This window comes from Phaenicophaeus curvirostris, chromosome 14 (genome assembly GCF_032191515.1).
Source record: "Phaenicophaeus curvirostris isolate KB17595 chromosome 14, BPBGC_Pcur_1.0, whole genome shotgun sequence".
NCBI classification, from domain to species: domain Eukaryota; kingdom Metazoa; phylum Chordata; class Aves; order Cuculiformes; family Cuculidae; genus Phaenicophaeus; species Phaenicophaeus curvirostris.
Window position 1 is genome coordinate 17220684 of NC_091405.1, and position 19715 is coordinate 17240398.

Consider the following 19715-nt stretch of genomic DNA (forward strand, 5'->3'; position numbering starts at 1 on the left):
CAGAATTCTTTGAAGACACGATGCCCAACACACACACAAATTTAAAAGAGTAAATAAACCCCAAGCCCCAGCAACCTTCTAATTCTCAGCAGCTATAATAGAACTAGGGATGTGAGAACAAAGAAGAGCTGCTGTTTCCCAAGCCTACTTATATGTTCTTTAAGTTCAGTCACTTTCAGACTTGCACAAAATTAATTTGGTTAAAAAAAAGCCAAAAGTTTCAGTTGATCTTATTGCGAAGTAGTATTTTTTACAGAAATTTATGGCTTTCTCCACTCCCATCGTATTTTGCTAGCTCTGTATTTTGCTGTTTTCATTTCCTTTATTATTCCATACCGCAGGCTGTAAATTGCACAACATCACTGAGCAATCAGTTACCTTCTTTCACCCGGTTCAAAGTCAGCTAAGATAGCTGCTCATGATACAATCCCATGATAGTGCCTAACGTTGGTATTATTGGTGCTTTCAAAGTGGCTATATTATGCTTGTACTGAGGCATTTGATAACACATACAGAGTCAAGTCTTTAGAGCAGTTACTTAGATTAACTGATAAATACAAACCTTTGCTTTAATTTTATAAGCTTACCCTGGCATATTTTAACAAGTCCGGTTATGATGATGACAATAAGAGCAGTGACTTTAGCGTAAGTAAATATATCCTGCACCCGTGTTCCCCATTTAACGTAGGCACAATTTACAAATGTTAGAAGACCTGGGAGAATGGGGGAAGAGGAGAAAAAAAAAAAAAAGATAAATTAAAAGACTATTGAACAACATTCAGTTTCATTAATTTTTCAAAGATTTTAAATTATAACTTAAATATGCATTTAGCTGTTACACTAATACGTAGGTTAAACAAAGCAAAATACACTGGTTCTGAAAATACACTGGTGTAAACAGTAGGAAACATGTTCTAAAGATTCATAATACTCACTGTTTCAAAAGATGGAAGGAAAGACCTTCCCATTCTCCAATTTCATGCCCATTTTTCTAACGTTACCCCTCATCAGCTGTACTCTGCTACTACTCTGAAGCTAAAGAAATCATTACATGAAATTATTCATCGATATTGTTCAAATAATTAACATATTATCTAGAAACCCCTTTAGGCAAACATATTAAAGGAGTGTTTGAAAAAGCTTTTTCCCCTTCCTTGTTAGTCTGAGGACAAATTCAACATCCATGCAGTATTTGCAATACTGAATATGGTCATTTAATACTCTTTTCCAGTTGTATTACTAAATCAGGTTAGAACAGATCAGTTCAAGTAACATACACTTTACAGCTGATGCAACAATAACCATCCCAAAATAAATCAGTGTCAGACCTATTTCATAAGACTGTAATGGAACTTGAAGTGAGACTTTCAGATTTCACAAATATTTTAGTAGCAGTGGCTGACTAAACTTACTCACATGATTAACTTCCCCAATAAGCATTTTTCAAGCTCCTGCTGAAACAACTCTCAATATTTTGCTTTTTCCTCAAGTGGAAAGCCAGGCAATTTCTGCCTGAACTCAAATGCTGAATCTTGATTAGGATTCAGTATCTTCAGTATTCATTATTGCACAAAATACTAATTCAGTGCTTATTTTTCTTGCTCAGATCATCATTACATTATTGATTCCAACTCAGAAGTTTAAATATTTTCCCCAGATGTCTCTTTTTCTCTAGCTAGTAAAAAAAGTGTTGTATTCTACTGTACTTTCTATCTCCAAACAATTTTCTTGTACTATGTATTTTAAATATGCATATAAGTAAAAACTAAACTTGATTGCTTAAGGAATAAGGTAATAACAAATCAAAATTAACTGAAAATATGTAATAAAACATTTTCTTTCCCATAATCAAGAAAAATGTGGTATTATTAAGATAAAAAAAGTACTTAACATAGTTATCAAAATAGAAAACCAGTAATTTTTGTAAGTTAATGGTCTCAAAACCATGGCAGTAGCACACTACTGCGGTCTGATCAAGTGGAATAGCTGAACCAGATTCCACTGAGCTGGGCAAGATGAGGGGAAAATAACAGTTGTATCAAATTACAAAAGTCAAATCAGGACTGTGGCAGCTCTCGGAGCTTACAGGAAAAAAACAACCCTGCTTGGTCTCTGCTCTTCAGTACTAATGATTGTTGCTAACCAAGGAGTATTTGCTCTCAGCATTTTCTGAACCAACTTTCATTGGGAGTAATTATTTTTAACTCCTTATTTTAGTGAGTTAAGGCTTGATCTCTGCTTCAGATGAAGTGCTACTCTGTCTCTGATCAATCTTAAAAAAAAGAACAAAGCAAGGAAAATAAAAAAGAATCTGAATAAAACACATCCCCTTTCACTAAAATTATTCTGTCATATTTTCTTCAATTTAATTACCATTTAGCTGCTTAAAAAACTCCTCAGAACTGCCAAGGTTAGGTCTGTAGCAGAAGATGCCACTCCTTACCAAAAGGATTGACAAAGCAACACTGTGAAACACCAATCTCTTAGTACATCTAGTACTGTTATTACTGTGGTTTTTAAAAAAAGGAACAAAAAGTAACCCTACAGCAAACCTACCCATTCTCACACACAACCTGAATCTAACCAATGTTCAGACTCTCTCTCCCAGCAACTTCATTAATCAAGTATCAATCTTATCCAGAGCTGAGGATTTGACTCATCAGCCCTGCCAGGTGAGGGAGAAGTGTAGATTTTAACAGAAAAATCAAAATGAAGTTGCAGAGTGGGGGCAAGAGATCGCACTGACACCTAGAGCAGGGCAGATCAAGCGTTAAAAGCATAACATGGACCGCTAAAGCTATTTGTTCCACCTACATGAGAGGGAACTTCCTGTCACACGTCTCCACTAAAGAAAAGGTGCTATATTTCTTCTCTTAGCACCAAGTGTAGAGGACATCACTTTGTAATTCTACATGTACTATATAATAATTTTAAATGAATCACTTTGTCTTAATTTCTTACATTTTTATAAACTGCTTTTTTTAAGGGCTTTCTCTCCTGAATCTATGCCAGGGCACCTTGGGACAGTGCCTGTTCGAGGAACGTAACATGATATATGGGTCCTTCATTTCTTTCCTGAGGTTATCACAAACAAATGTGAGAGACATAGGGACAAAAGACTAGACTGACATATTTTAGAAGTTTGTGATTGTTCTTCTCACTACCTAGACCTGGACCAGCCCGTTACTGTTTCCCCAACAGTAACAAACTAACTTACAAAAAGGGAAGGAGAAGCTATAACGTTCACAAGTAGTTGCAGAGGTCAGATATTTAAAGCTCACATTTCTGCTCTGTCTTTGCCCTCTTCTAACCCTATGCAATAAGGAACGTTACAGCCCATTTCAACAGACTGACTCCCTGCCAAGAAGCAGCAGCACATCTCCTCCCGGTAGCACCGTGCCGGCAGTAAAAAAGCCCAAGATCTTTATTAGCTGTATGACAAGAGCATCTGGTCAATAGGAGTGGCAGGTTCCACAAGTGCCTGGTGACTCTGAGCAGTACATGACAAGGGACTTCCATGCAGACTCTGTAAAATCTATTTTTTTACTGTTTATGAGAAATGCAAAATATGTATATAAACACTTATAACAGTTAATACCTAAAATTAAATAAGACACACAGTACAATCATGCAGTTTTATTCTCTGGATACAGCAGAACAGTCCTGGTGTGAAGCACGTGGACAGTTGTTCAGTCTGACCAACAGCGCTGGCTGTCTGATTACACTTCAATTTTTATGTGCATGCAAATTTTCTGCTTTTCAAAACAGTTTTACAACAGATACTGTTGTACTGCTGTTACAGTTAATTGTGAGGACAAAAAATAATCTTGAGTGAGTGATCTTTGAAACCCTACCAGAGCAATTATTTAAGTATGTATATGTCGTGAAGTTGTTGTAGAATGAATTACACTAGAAAATATAGCATAAGAGCTATTCTGCACCAACTCTTTGACCACACTGAGAGTATCTTGATGTTTGAGTTAATGTACCTCTCTGAGGGAAAACAAACTTTCCCCCTGTTTTTTGCCATGTCAGTAAACTTGAAAGAGTTAAATACCTTGTTTTGCTTCTGAATGAGAAAATGATAATTTGCTGACTGAATACCTGCCAAAAAACTCTTCTTTTCCCCACTGTAATTCAAACTATTGCAGATTCATTATGCAACAATTCTGGGTCTTGGCAGAATTTGTTTTAATAAAAACTTAACCCTAGATAAAAAAAAAAAAACAACACAGAAAATACTTACATTCACAAGCAGCTGCTATGAGACGGCAAGCCAAATACGGAGGATCACAAGAAGGGAAGAAGGGTTGAACTATGTAGTTAGCAAAGGTGATGGCAATAATTGCCTGACTAGTTGGTTCAACAATGAGAAGTGACGTCCACAAGCGAATAAAAGCGATGAAGCTCCCAAATGACTCCAAGATATATGCGTAGCTGGCTCCTGATTTTGTAATAGTGGTTCCAAGTTCAGCATAGCAGAGGGCTCCAAAGACTGAAAAAACCCCTCCAATTGCCCAAATTATTAGAGACAATCCATATGATTTGCTGTAGATGAGAACTCCTTTGGGAGAGACAAAGATACCTGAACCAATCATGTTGCCTACTATAAGGCTTATCCCATTTATCAAAGATATTTCTTTCTTCAGTTGCATTGTATTTTGGTTTCCATCCTGCATTTCACAGCTATTACTTGGATCTGTCCTGTCTGATTTATTGACGGGGCTGTATTCAGTCAGGGAAGTATGTGACTTCGTACCATCTGTCCTTTCTCCCATTGTGGGAAGACTGTGAATTCTCCACGACTCCAAATCACAACCTAAAACAAAATATAAGCAGCTGAAAATGTTATGAATCTTTTAATCCCAAGACTTCCTTGCCAAATCTTCTTTCCACCTTTCTACCCTATGATTAATAATTATAAATTGAGAAAGTCCCTTTTGTTGCTTCATATATTTTCTTACACAAATTAAATTCACGCATAGTCAAAATAAACAGAAAACCCAACAAAGAGCAAGAGACAAATTCCAATATAACTTCAGCTGAGAAAAGAACTATTATCTTTAGGAGAAAAAAGCAAGCAACACAACCAACCAAAACTGTAGGAAGGTCAGAATTAAGGGATTCCAATGTTGAAAAGGAAGAAAGAACAGATAGAAGCAAAGTGAGGTGACAGAGAAAAGCAAGCACTGTAAGGCCAAGCTGGAAGTTCTAAGCACAAACACAGATTCATGCAGGACTAAGAAAATTAATCAAATCATTGTACTTACACACGTAAGTTACCAGTGATCTTGTAACAAGGTTGCAGTTACTAATGCAGTGTGGGCTCTTGCTAAGGGCAATACAAAGAGATGCTTACTCCAGAATCCCCTTGATACATAACTGATACTATAGTTCATTCCCTGTTCCCACTACCTCATTTCTGGGAGTTATCTAAGAATGCAGCCTGTATATGGAAAAACTTGCAGTCGTTCAACCCAGATTCCTCCATTAGCAACTGTATTTAACACTTCTAAGAACACAGAAATGAGATAAACTTTCCTCTATTTAAGAACTGACCATTTGGAAAAGAACCACCTCCTTTCTCAAGTCTCCAGAAAATTCTCCAAACACAAGTTACTGCTAATAACATTTTTTAGTACAAGAACATACCAATAATTAGCAATCATTCTGAAAACGACCCATTTTTAAGAAGTTCAAGTAAGAAATAATCCATTCAAGTAACAATCTTGCATGGGAATGAGCTTAAATTGCAAATGTACCATTGGTTACTGGGATATCAGCTGCAAAAAGAACAGGCCCTACACAATTATCAGAATGTACTACCATTCATTTGCCCTGCTGTTCATTAAACTCTCAGCGTATACTGCAGCATTTACTACAGAGCAGCAAAATTAAAACATCTGGATCAATGAAGATAAAGCAGCTCATCTAGCTGGGGACACAGAAATTTTTTTGGATTAATGCTGATTTTACAAAAGATTTTTGTTATTCCAACAATAAACTTGTCAGCTAAGAGAACAAAAACCCTGAGCATGGAGATCAGTAAATAGTCACTCAAATTACATATCAATATCTATGCATCAAGTAATACACAAGGATTTGCACATGCAGTTAGAGGCACACCTTTCTGTAGGGAAAATGTAATCACATTCTCCCTTTATTTTAAAGCCAACAGCTGTATACTACAGTGCAGAAAACCTTATTTGACATCTCTGAACTAGACTAGCTTTAAAGATGTGAAAATGATACAGATTATTTTCAATCAATAAAAAAAGTAGCTTCTACTCAAATGGAATATAAGCCACGAACTGAAACACATTACATCATTCATCTCGAATTTATGACTCTTCCAGCTTTTTCCACATTAAAAAAGAGACTGCATTATTTTAAATAATACAAAATGAGATCGTCAATCTGTTTAGTTGGATGCCTTCTGATTTATTTTCCCCACCAATATTTCAAAGGAATATTTTCAAGATGGGGTTAAAAACTAAATACTTATTTTCTCATTTACACATGGGTCAACATCTTATCTAGCTTCATACATCCATCACAAACCATCAAATTTCACAATTTTAATTAGATTAAAGATTTTCAGCCTTCCAGAAACTAAACTCTGCTATTTCAGAACTTAGAAGCTAGAGTGTTATAATTAGGCATCTCTAGCAAATCAAAGGAGCCACGGATCTAAACAGTTCCAAAAGCTGCAAAGAAAAAAAAAATGCAAATTCATCTTGCCAGTTGCTACTGGTTCTCCTTATTTACTCGTGCATCTATCTTGTGCCAAATTCATTTGCAATCACATCCTAGCAGATGTCTGTTATTGGTGTAGTAGACCTGAAGTATTAGACATGTGGCCTATGAGCTTTTAAGACTATTTGTTTTGCTTTACTAAAGAAAGTTCAGTTCTCACTGTGTAAATGAATATAAATTATTATAATAATCAATTGCAAATATGATGCAATCATCAGAAAGCATAAATGTGTAAAATGGCAGGACAAATAGTCAAAGCAGATGTCTTTGTAACTAATTTAACTATAAGTGGATTTAAAGAACACTTGTGACCCATCAACTTAACACTCAATTACAAATTGAGTCTTTTTGCTTTTATTTTGACTCAGACAAGGTGCTGGTTGCCAATGTACTTCAGAAGGCAAATCACTCTGAACATGTCACTGGAAAAAATAAGACTACAGCTATTATTATGACATAAGACTGCCATGTTCATTCTCAGCCCTTCAGCTAAAGGGTAAAACTGAGTAATATATTAAAGAATTGACTCATGGACATAAAACATCATTTTAGTGGTAACTACATAGCTTCATGATCTCTTACTCCATATACCCTTATCAACATTCCCACTTCTTCCTTTTTAAAGTAAGACTTGCTCAGAAGTGTAAATATTACTTTGAATACTCAGGCATTTTGATGATTTGGTTTTATTCAAATCAAATCTCACGTGTTCACACATAGGCTGTCTTGTACTAAGAGTCAGGGTGATTTCCCTCATGGTCTGAAGTTCAGAGGTACATTTAATTACTTCCATTAGCAGCACATGACTGCTGTTCTATACAGTTTTGTTACTGATGACCTTGACTGCTTCTTGCCCTACTCTGCTCTACCCAGGAAAGAACCACCCCACTACTCCTCCTTCCTCTCCAAGTCTGCTTTTGTTATTCCCAGCTCCTGGTATCTGCTGGCAACTGGGACTGTACGAAGGTTTGCGCAACAGCAGGCTCAAGATTTGGCACTTCATTCTCTTCTCTAACCTCGTTTGGTTTATATTCTGAAAGCCTTCAGAGAAGGGATTATTTACTCACCTTAACCACGTGTTATTTCACCGCCTCTATGGCAGAAACAAAGACATTGCCAGTTTTTTCCTACAAGCACTTCACTTAATCTTAACTGGAACTGAACTCACCAGCTTTGACTAACTGAAAACAACTACAATGGAAGGAGAGCAGAGATTAGAGAAAACTGAATCTATGTCAGCAATACAGGCAAAAACCCACATATATTAAAATCCATGATTCTGTCACAAGACCATTACTACTGTGGAAACAGAAGATAGGTTTGGAAGAGAAGAACCAAGAGGAATAGTATATATTTTCTAGCATACAACAATCCTGTAATACTGAAGCTAAAAACCACAGAACTCTATTTGAATGATCTCTAATGCTGCCAAAGCCTTGCCACAGGGTTGCTATGGCTAATGCAGGTTTATGCCCTCGCAGCAGGGCATAAACCACATGGATTTCCTCATTGCTCACCCTTGTGCAATACAAAGTCTTAAAACTCCTTTTTTTTGCTGATCACTGCAGGTGTGAGGAATCTTTTTGCTGATATGCAGATTTTTTAACTGAAATGACACTGCCATTGATATAAAAGTTTCGATATGAAATCAGGACAGAGTGACCTGAAACCAGGATCACTTCATTGTCTCACCAAAAATACATATTCTGATAAGGCCTATCACACTTTGGCCATGTACCAAAGGAGCTAATGACGGCTAACGTGCAGTTAGCAAAGTACTAACACCGCATTACAAGGCACCAGGATCCATCTGCCAAGATCCCTTCTCTCCCACTGAGCAGGACAGCAGCTGACCTGCTTTTTGTTCAGATTGGGGTGAACCTGCAGGCAGGTTAATGACCAGTGTGAAATGCCAAACTGCTAAAAGCTTGCTATGTTTTGCTACACTCTTATACAATACCTGCTCATTAGCGAAGATTTTTGTGTTCTTGAGCCCATCTTCCACAGTTGTCTTCACTGCATGAAATGGCTCTTGTAACATAGTTTTCCATGTATACTTTGACTATTCACATATACCAGCTGTAAAACTCTTATTTCTGAACACAGTGATTGGCCCTTTTGAGTAAGAGTCAAGATTGCCCGACAGCAAACAGCATGAAAAGTCTTCAGGGAGTTAAGCACCAACAGAGCAAAGGTTGAGTCCCAGAAATGCCTATTCTTTGCAATGTATATATTTAGGCACCTCACAGTCTGAACAGTTGAGTGGGAAAGGCTCAGAGTTTGCATTTTCCTTCTTTGTGGTGAGAGCAGAATCAGTTCCCTGCTATACATACAGTTAGCAGACAGGAAGCCCTTGCAACAAAAGCAATTCCCAATGTAAAGATCTAATCTGTTCAACCAAGTCCTTTGTGCTCGCATATGGAAACACACCATCTTTAGCACTATAAATAACAACATAAACCTTTGATCGAATAGAATTGGTTGCAACATCCTTTTCCTTTTTTTTAAAAAAAGAAAAAGGTAAGTGTTTATCATATAAAAGGTACTAAAGAGAAGTTACAGTGTCAATTACTCACTTGATAGTGTACCAGTAATGGTACTATCTCCTAACTGTACACACCCAAGAAATGTTTGGGAAATACACATACTATCCACATATTTGGACAAATCCTGAGTAAGGCTATGAACTTTAAATGAGGAAAGACCTATAATCACCTCACAAACAAATACATCAAATTACAGTGTCTCAGAAGCTTTTCAAAACTTCCTAAAGTACCAATTCTAGAAAAATTCACCTCAGTAATATTAACCTAGACTTTAAAGCGAGTCACTTTAAAGTTACGCAACTGTGCTAGCTACAAGTGGAAAATAACATGTCACTATATTCTTCACACTTCTAATTTATTTTTATATTTCCAAGGGAAAAAATAGAAGCTCACAACCACGGACTTTGTGGTAGACGGCCTTGATTTAGACAGAAGTGAAGTTGAGAGTACACAAAGGAGCTGCAATGAGAGGAACATCTGGTGAAATTTATACAGTAAGCCCTGGGTATATGCAGAAGGGACAATAATAGAGTTTTATAATGGCTATAAATTGAAAAGGGACAGATTTAGACTAGACATGAGGAGGAATTTCTCCACGATGAAAGTGGTGAGCACATGTTGCTCAGGGAGGTTGCGGCTGCCCCATCCCAGGAGGTGTTCAAGGCCAGGTTGGATGGAGCCTGATCCAGTGGGAAGTATCCCTGCCCATGGCAGGGAGTTGGAACTAGATGGGCTTTGAGGTCCCTCACAACCAAAACTATTCTGATTCCATGATTTATAAATAATAATTATAATATTTACCTTCTAATAATTTATTATAAGTAGTAATTATAAAAATAATTTATCTTATTTCTTATGCTGGGGCACGAAAGTGGAAGCCTCTCGAAAAGGGAAAAAGTAATACCACAAGGCTCACGCTTGCCTATAAAACTGTACCCACGTGTACTCGTTAGCGGAACTTAAAAGAATCCCAGCTAATCTGACTGCATTTAATACACAGAATCAGGGAGTGGTTTGAGTCGGAAGGAACCTTAAAACCGATCCAGTTCCAGCCTCCAGTCATGGGTAGGGACACCTCCCACTGGATCAGGGTGCTCGAAGCCTCATGTGACTTTAAAAAGACAATCAACACATAACACGAACAATGAAAATCACTATCCAAATGCCAGTAAACAAACACTGAGAGTAGCATTAAAACCAATGAAAGCCAATTAACAGAGCAAGTACCAAAAAACCCCAGCCTATTACAGCCCGAGCACCAACCCTCACCCCTGCCTGCTGCCAAACTAAATAGAACACGTGGCTCCGGAAAGAAAAAACACCCTCAAGTCGGGATATTCGGGATATGACGGGTGGAAGGAGCGAGGATTTGGGATCATTTCCATCCTAGGCAGCCCCGGGAGGCTGCAAAAGCTGAGCTGCCTGCAGGTGCTGCTGCTCAGCCAGCTCTTAAAAAGCAATAAACAGCGTTTGCAGCCAGCCCAGCAAGGCAGATCCGGATGCTTCAGCGCGGAAAGGGCGGCGTGAACCTCCCAGGCTGCACCGAGACCCCAAATCTGAGCTGGCGGAGGTAAATCCGAGCTGGGGGGGAACCTCAACTGGAGCTGGGAAAAGGGAGGACCCCGAGCTGGGGGGAACCTCAATTGGATCCGGGAAAAGGGAGGACCCCGAGCTGGAGGGAGACCTCAATTGGATCCGGGAAAAGGGAGGACCCCGAGCTGGCAGAGGAATCCGAGCTTGGAGGAGGGGACGCCCCGGGGACCGTCTCGGTGGCTGCGTTACCTCCGCTGCGAGGATGATGCTCTCTCTCCCCTCGCCGGCAACACGTGATGGCGGCTGCCCAGCTCCACGGCCCCGCGGCAGCCGCTGCCGCTGCCTTCCCCTCTTTCTCCTCCTCGGGAGGAAACCACTGAGATGACGGATGCGCCCTCCCCTTCACCTTTTACACCGCCCCCCGCGGGGGAGGAGAGCGGTGACCGCTTCCCACCCACCCCGGCAGCCATCCCTGCTCTTCCCCTCAGGCTCAAGACGAAGAAAGGGCTGGGAGAGGCGCCTTTATCCTTCCCGCCATCCCCAGAGGAGCCGCGGGCCCGGGGCGCCAGGGCGGGGGGGGTCACACACACCGGGTTGCTCGAAAACGAGGGGCTTGGCAGGTCAAAGACCTTAAATCTGGGGATATTTTGGGCTGCAGCTGCTAGGTGCTCAGCGCCGGACACCGTGGGTATGGAAATAAATAGGGCGTCCATGAAATAGGTGCGGTTAGCGCCTTCCTCCATCCCGAGGGGCCGGGGGATGCCAGGGCTGGGGGTCACGCGCACAGGATTGCTTGAAAATGAGAGGCTTGGGAGGCCAAAGGCCTTAAATCTGGGGAGATTTGGGGGTACCACTGCTAGGTGCTAAGCACCGGCCGCGTCGGGTATGAAAATAAAAAAAGGGATGCCTAAAATTGTACCCGTAGTGTGTACCTGCCCTCAGGAGGGCCACAGGCCCCACAATTTGGCTTTAACACCAGACAAACTGCTAAAAGTCGTGATTAAAAGTGCCCCGCGGTGTCTGACAATAGCAGCGAGTGAGCCATTGGCTGTTCAGCAGGCTTAGCCTTCCTTACGCTGCTCCAGGTTTTTCATTTGCCTGTCTCTGCCAGGCTGATATTTTTAGAATCATTGAATTATAGGATGATTCGGGTTGGAAGGGTCCTTTGCAAGTCACCCAGTCCACTCCCCATGCAGTGAGCAGGGGCATCTTAGCCAGGGATCTCCAGGCTGCAGCCCCCTCTCCTTCCTCTCTTACTGTCCTTTTTCTGTTCTCTGCTGGGGCAAAGAGAAGGTCAGTGTCTGATAAACAACGGGGCTCAGGAGACATGATAGTCTTTGTCTCACTCGAAAACAATCTAATTATCCCTCCCCTGGTCTGCGATTATTATCTGCAATCTCAAGCAGATGAGTCAGAGGTGGATTTCTTCAGCAGAGGATACCAGGGCAAGAACCTGAGGGGCTGTAAAAGAACAGGGAGATGAAACGTATGCGTTGTCAATGCTCATAAATGTGCCAGTAAATGTGATGGTGGAGTCCAGATCTATTACCACGAGGCTTACGTTTCTAATTTCCACCCTACTTCTTCTCTCAAAGTTTACTCGTTTTATCAAGGAGGGGGTTCTGTGGTGGTTTTTTTTTTCCCTCTGTTATCACAATCGTTATGAAAAGTGGCTTCTGCCTTCCTCCATGTCTCCAGATAGTCCTTAAATTGGTTTTGGACAACAATGAATGAAGAAAGTCTTTTTAGCTAGAAGTTGGCTTTTTAAGTGCACATATGGGAGAGAACTACACTAGATTTAATTTCCAAACTACACAGCACCACAGCAAAACAAACTGTCATTTGCAGGTCACAGTCTGAAGGTGCCTGATCATCTCAGCTCTTTAATTATCTTTGTTTCAACTCTTTGTTTGGCTTTTGTCGAGGTTAGGTCTTATGCAAGTACAAGTAGGGGTATCTACACTCAATCTGTTGGCACCTAGAACTACTGACAATGTTGCAAAGCAGCAAACAAAACCAGTTTGTCTTCTTCTGGGAGCTTCACAGCCCTGATACTAGACTTTGTTTTTAAACCACTTATACAGGGCTGATAGAAGATAAAAGAAAAAACATTAGGCATCTCCAGAATAGAATTTGAATTTCTACAATATGAAACTAATTGCTATTATAAAGATAATACGAACCAGAAAGCAGTTATTAGATGGTCATAGTATTTAGTCATTGTTAAAGATTGATAGCACTTAATTTTCTGTAATATTAACACATCTTTCAGGTGGATGGTTACTTGCAACAGTTGTCTCACACATTAATCAAGAAATTGATTGAGTGTGAATGTAATAGATGCAGCTGATTTCAGTTGTTGCAAGATCGCCTTTTAAGCTCTCTCATAAATTAAATCTACTGAAGATAACATTCAGTCCTCCAAAAAAATGAACTCAGAAAATGGGAGCTAGTTATGAAATTGCCTTAAGGAATGAGAAACAGGTGAGAGGTGAAAAAACCTAGGAAACAAATATTAGGCATATGCTGGATCTATGAAGGGTGATGTTCTTTTTAGAACCTTGAAAAAGATTTACTGGAGAAAAAAAAATGCCCATTTGGGATTTCAAAATAGAAGTTCACCCTTTGAATTCTGAAAACTTACAATAGTGTTAAGATTGGTATAAGAGTCCCAAGTTAGAACATCATCATATTTCCACTTAAATACATCTTGGGAAAGGTAATTCAATAAAAAAAACCTTGAAGAATAAACAGATTAAATACTCCTAAACAAACCAAAATTGAACTTGCATCAGACTAAAGGAAACCAAATCCATGGGAGATTCATTAAATGGTTTTAGAATGTGACAGAGCTAAGGTAAAAATTGCTATTAAATCTAAGTGAATCTGAAGCCCAGTCATCAGCTTTGTGCTTGTTAGCAAATGAATTCTGGTGTACAGGGTGAGTTTAAGCATATCCTTATTGCTTAAGTCCCCCAAGAATGTGTTGCTCATGCACTTAATTCATGGAAGAATGAGCATGTACTGAGCTCCTTAAAGGGCAGCACTGAAGGCATGTTGTGTATGTCTAAGTAGTACTTACTGCTACACGGAACTTCTGCTATTCACTGTCATGGAAATGTTGCTTCCAGCCATGTGTTTGAGGGTTTATGTTGGCTCCTTTTGAAATTTTACCATACAGAGTCATCTTAGAGGCACTTTCATGCTGCTTTTGAGGTGCATATTCTGTGGACACAGAAGTTATTCATTGGGATCATGAAATAATCCTGGACAGTAAATCTGTGGCGTTAGCCAAATCTCAGTAAATGACAATTTTTATAAGTACTTAAAAGCAGAGATTCTTTTTCAATAGTTTTCAGCCTTCATCATCTCAAACAACATTGTCAATCATGTACTCTGTAGTCTTCCAGGAGAGCAACAGAAACAATTAAAAATAAGTGTAATTTCATCTACAAACCCAAATTAACTGATCCTTTTCCCCTTCTTTTTATCTTCCGCTTCCCATCATAAAAAATCCTGCTGTAGGTGATTTAAGCAGAGTGACTGTTACTTGCGAATGAGAGTAACTACAAGCACCAAAATGCTAAGCTTCTAAATTTATCTTCCCCTGCTCGTAGCTGCATTTCTCCAGCTACAGCACTGGCTTTCAATATTTGACTGGCTCTGGTCCCTGCCTGGACCCCTCTGCAAGACAATTCTGCCCACAAAACCGGCAGAAAACAGTACATTTGTGGAGGTTAGTTTTTTACTATCATGATCACAACAGTACAAATGTGGAGTAAGCGAGGAGCACAGAGAAATAGAAGAGGAGGAGGTAGTGGAAAATGTCCCTTTAAGGACCAGGAACTGTGGGATGGCTCTGTCTTGTCCAACTACAGTTGGGAGGCTGTGGAGTCCCCTCTGGAGATATCCAAAACCTACCTGGACGTGTTCCTATGCAACCTGCTGGAGGTGACCCTGCTTTAGCAAGGGGGATGGACTGGGCGAGCTCTAGAGGCCCTTCCAACCCCAACCATTCTGTAATGAGGAAAGATCATAAAATTAACAATTGGTGTTTCCCCAAGACTTCTAAAAACTGCATAGATTATTAAAGACAATGTTCTTTGTCCAAATCTGTTTTGAAAGCTAATAAAAGTGATTATCTTTAAAAACAAAAGAAGGATTTCTAGCTGTGAAAAATAGCTTCTTAAGAATAAATATTTTTATCTTATTTCAGGTCACAAATTATCTTGTGGGTATGTGTCGATTCTGAAGTCCTTAGAGGTAGCATTTGTAACCCAATTTCATCATCCTTAGATAAATTTCTTTTAGATGAGACAATTTGAAGACATCTGTTTGGGTTTTTTTTTGTTATGCAACTCTCAGCCTTCTAATACGAGTGCTTAGACTTTCTTCAAAACAGCAAAATTCCTATTACATATTCCACAACATTACTGTCAGCCCTTTTTTAATATACTCTTTTCACTTATGGTACCTGTCTCTCTCTCTGATTGAAAGCAGGAGTATGGAAGCTTGGAAGATTCTGATAACACTCAGCAGTTGTTACGTTGATGCCCTGTTTGCAAGCAGCTCGTTACTAAGGGCTGAAGCCAAGGTCATAATTTTGTTTGTATTATCGTGCTGAGTCCAAAATTTGCAATTTAAAGCCAACCAGATGTGCCTTAGCAGAGCTGCTTTGAATTCAGCATGCTGCAGTAGAACTGCATCAGCACTGATCCTACTGATGCATCTCCTATTATTTTTTCCTAATTACTGAATTACCCTGAAATATTTGTACAATACAAATAAATTTGTGCCTTTTACAAGAGTTCCCATCTTGTGTAGATCACTTACGATAGCATAATACTTTACAGTGGTGGGAACAACTGATGGATGAATGGATAAGGACAGATTTTATTCCCAGAACTTTCAAACTTCCACAGCATTCTGTACTTTTATTTGCTCCAAATTTAGGCTGTCTTTACAAGTTTTCCAAAACATAAACCCAAAGACCTTTTTTGTACAGATTCCCACGCAATGTACACAGATAAAATATGCCTGTGCATGTTGTCCCAAACCAGCACATTTTGCCTATCAAGTGAACAGATTAACGTGTGCTCCTTTAAACATGTGGAAATAGTGACAAACAAGTTCTGATGCTTAAGTTTACATAGCATAGGCGTTCCTTGTAAAATAAACAAAACCATGTTGTTTCACAAATATGAGATCAGGACCCCCTTGATTTTTTTTTTTTTTCCTGAGCTCTTGCCCAAGACTCTGTCCCATGGGCAGGATTTTCAGAATGTCTCAATATTTAAAAATACACCTTAAAAACTGAGATGCAATATAATTGTAATGTTAAAAGAGTCTTGAATATTAGGGAAATTGCGTTTTATTGAAACACAGGAGGATTTATTTCCAGTCCATTTGCCTTTGCAGTAAATAGGATAGCCCTATTAATGGATTTAGTCTTTTGTCTGCCAGCACAATTGTTCCAATTTCTAATCCACTCTTCGCTAATATTAGAAGGTATTCAGCCCTAAATTTAAAATTATGGTTGGCTTTGCTAACTTTTCAGAAATGATTTCTCAGCAGCCTATTTGTGTGTGTTTTGCACTTTGCTCCTTTGTTCCACACTTGGCTCTTGATTACTCGGTGCATACAGTGTCCTACAGAGCAAATCATGGTGGACTAATTAAGAACTACCAAGAGTTTCCCAAGTTATGCAAGATCCCCACAACTATGAAAAGCCTTTTCAGCTTCCTAGTCACACACTGTGAAGTGCCATAAATCAAACTTTCAAAAACACTCAAAATTGTACGGCAGATACAGGCAGGTATATTTTAGTTCCAGAAGAAGGTCTTAACTTTATTAAAGTTTACTCCTGTTCTATTTCAGTCCTATTTTTCCTTAGTTTAAATCTCACAGGCTAAGATGGTTTTAAATCCTACTAGCATTGAATTAAGGAGACGTGATCACTTATGCAACATTAGTGACTTTGTCTTTACTTTTGCATTAATCTAGAAGAACAAGCAAAATTAGAGCAAGCACTTCAGGTTCAGTGTCAGAGCTCAGGCAGCGTGATAAGGAAAATAAGCATCCTGGTTATGGGTGTAACATTACTGCTTGTGGAGGGCAGGGAGATACTTTCACCTCAGTGTCACTAGTGTAGGAAAACCTGGAAGATCTCAGTTTGTTCTGAAGCTATATGAGATGGGCAGGTTAATTGTCCTTATTGCAAAGGACATATTTTATTACTGAAGTGATGTAGTACCGGATAAATAGTTCTTTTGGATTATTCTGTGCTGAAATAACATACGTTATTGTTGCTCATACTGTTTTGTCGTTAAAACAAAAAACAGAGACAGCTTTACAGTAGGTGGTTGTACTGAAACGATCAGAAGACAGCTGCATTGCATGGCCTTGGAGTTAAATCCAGTGTGTACTGTACAGTAAAAGTACAGCTGCAAAATCCTGATAATTATATTTTATTTTGTTCTTTAAAAAGGCTTCCTTTGTCCAAGAAAAACCTTCTGTTATTGAATAATCAACTGTAAAAGCAAACAAGAAAAATCCTTTCTATCTGCCAAGCATACCTTAAAGTAACAAATCCATAGCAAACTTTTACCTCTGCAGTTGTCACTGTGCACAGTAACTGGTACAATTAATTGGCACTGTTATAAGCAGGAGAGGCCTGGCCACGGTGCATACACCTTCTGTTGCTACTGAAGATGAATATAATGAACACTATACAAAAAATGAGAGTTGTCACCATTGGGTGCTAGCTGAGGGTGAAGAAACTGAGACTTGGCATTGGATTTGAAGAAAAATTGTCTCAAACCAGTTAAGAATGCAAAGGTCTTAGCACTGTTCAGTTTACAACTGGACTTGATAACCTTAAAGGCCCAACCTAAATGATTCTATGAATCTACGAACGAATTCAATTGCTGTGTTGATATACCAGTAATGGAATGGCAGAAAACATTCCTACTAAGCACATTAAAATGAAATAAAATGCAACAGCTGAGGAGTTCAAACTCTGTTATTTTTCTCATAGAAAATTAAATCAAAGACTAGCCAGTTTTAGTTTTGAAAGGCATGATAATATAAGCAGCATCTGAATCGCTCTTCTTCTGAATATTTCATTAATTCTGTACTTGAGAGAGTACTGTAAAACGAATCAAGGTGCAGCTTTGAATAAGAGCATACAGTTGATTTAGTGGTGAGAACAGGTTTTAGCCAGAGATGCCAGACTGCATTTGCACCAGCTCTGCAGGGATCAGCAGGAGTGAGGAGACAGGGTATTGGCTCACGTTGCTGAAAGCTTCCCTGAGTTGAAATATTTCTTTGGCTGTAAACCTTTTTGTCTCATACAGGGTTTAGTAAAGCTTGTCTGAGACATGCAGACTATCAGAAAAATAATCAAGTTTGTGTGAGGTTATACCAGTTCAGCACAAATAATGTTCTATTTTTTTTCTTTTTGCAGTGGTTTTGTATGCATTTGAACATTGTATGCTGTAGGCTTTTCTTTGTTCCTGTGATTTGATACAAAAACAGGGAGAATAATATATTGGCACAAAGGAAATACCATTTCTAAAATGGACAAAGGGCACAAGAGAAGGTTCAGGGAATCTTAAATAGTTTTAATTAATATTTCTATATGAAAAAGATGACATTTTAGCAGCTCTCAGCAAACATTTAAGAGATGGACAGAAATCTTGCTTGATAAAGATTGCCTTTTCATAAAGATGGAAAAGGCTTCCCTTGCATTGGAGATAAGATAACCAAGCCATAATCTGCGGAGAAGCAACAATGTAGGAGTGCCTTCTTTTCTTTTTAGAATTCACAGAAATACTATAGTGGGTGGAATAATCTCTGGGGCTCTTTAGTTCACATTAGCTCTGTTCCAGCTTCCAGATAGCTGACTTACTGACAGGCACATGACTTCAGAGGTAGGTTTTGGTGAAGTAAACAATGATTGAGTTACAGAGCAGTTATAAATATTCATGACGACATGAAACTGTGAGCAAAAAAGACATTAACTTCTCCCTTAAAACATTTTAAACATTTGTATTTTGCATAAATAAGCTGAACAGGCTGAGGAAAAAGGCTTAACATCACTGTTGCTGTTGTAATAATTTTGTCAACTAAACAGCTCTTGTTCAGGTAGAAAAAGCAAACTTACCATGAACACTACAAATTGTTCTGGGTGTGGGAAAGGAGACTGTCTTCAGAAGGGCCTTTAAATGTTTTTGAGCACCTGTCTGAAAGCCACTCCAGAATCATAAAGAACAGTTGACTGGTTGGTACCAGGTCCCCTGTTTCATTACTGCATGTTCTTTACCTCTGCTCCAGACTCATATCATCCCCTCTCCTCCTGCTTGCTAGACCAAACAAATACAATTTTATCAACTTGTCCTTACATGTCAAGTTTCCTCGCTGCTTATCAGTGTTCCTCTCTCCTCTGGGCTCTCCTCAGTCCACGCTGAGAGCTGAATGCTGTTTTCCAGCTAAAACATTGCCAAAAGGGAATGGAAAACAATGGTTATTTTGTCACCTTGCGCACACACACACGCAATGCAATGTTGGTAGTTATTTTGTTGCACAATATGAAGGCTTTTCCTTGAAAGCAAAATAAAAGACTAACTGTACAGAACTTAATGGAATACAGCCAGGTTACTTCTGAAAGGGTGAAATCCTGCTGCATTTTCTGCTCATATGGATATTGCTGTTGCTACTTGCAAAGTTTAAGACCAGCGGTTGGAAATAGGTGCTGAAATATTTTGAAATGTTGTCACATTTCAAGGGTTAAGTAAGTTTTTATTCTAAATCACTATCTGCCATTTAAATCAGCTTGGTTGAAGGAGTTCATGGTTTCTTGAATTGATACATCTGTTACTT

General features: G+C 39.1%; 1 protein-coding gene across 1 annotated transcript in view; it reads right to left on the minus strand.

Moving 5' to 3' along the window:
- SLC7A6 (solute carrier family 7 member 6) overlaps positions 1-11157 on the minus strand; it is a 29564-nt gene extending 18407 nt beyond the window's left edge. The window contains exons 1-3 of the mRNA XM_069868534.1: positions 11085-11157; positions 4247-4819; positions 588-713 (exon numbers count right to left, since the gene is read on the minus strand). Of these exons, the coding sequence (XP_069724635.1) occupies positions 588-713; positions 4247-4778 (658 nt within the window). The 5' untranslated portion in view covers positions 4779-4819; positions 11085-11157. The remainder of the gene's footprint in view (positions 1-587; positions 714-4246; positions 4820-11084) is intronic.
- Between the last annotated feature and the right edge of the window lie 8558 nt (positions 11158-19715).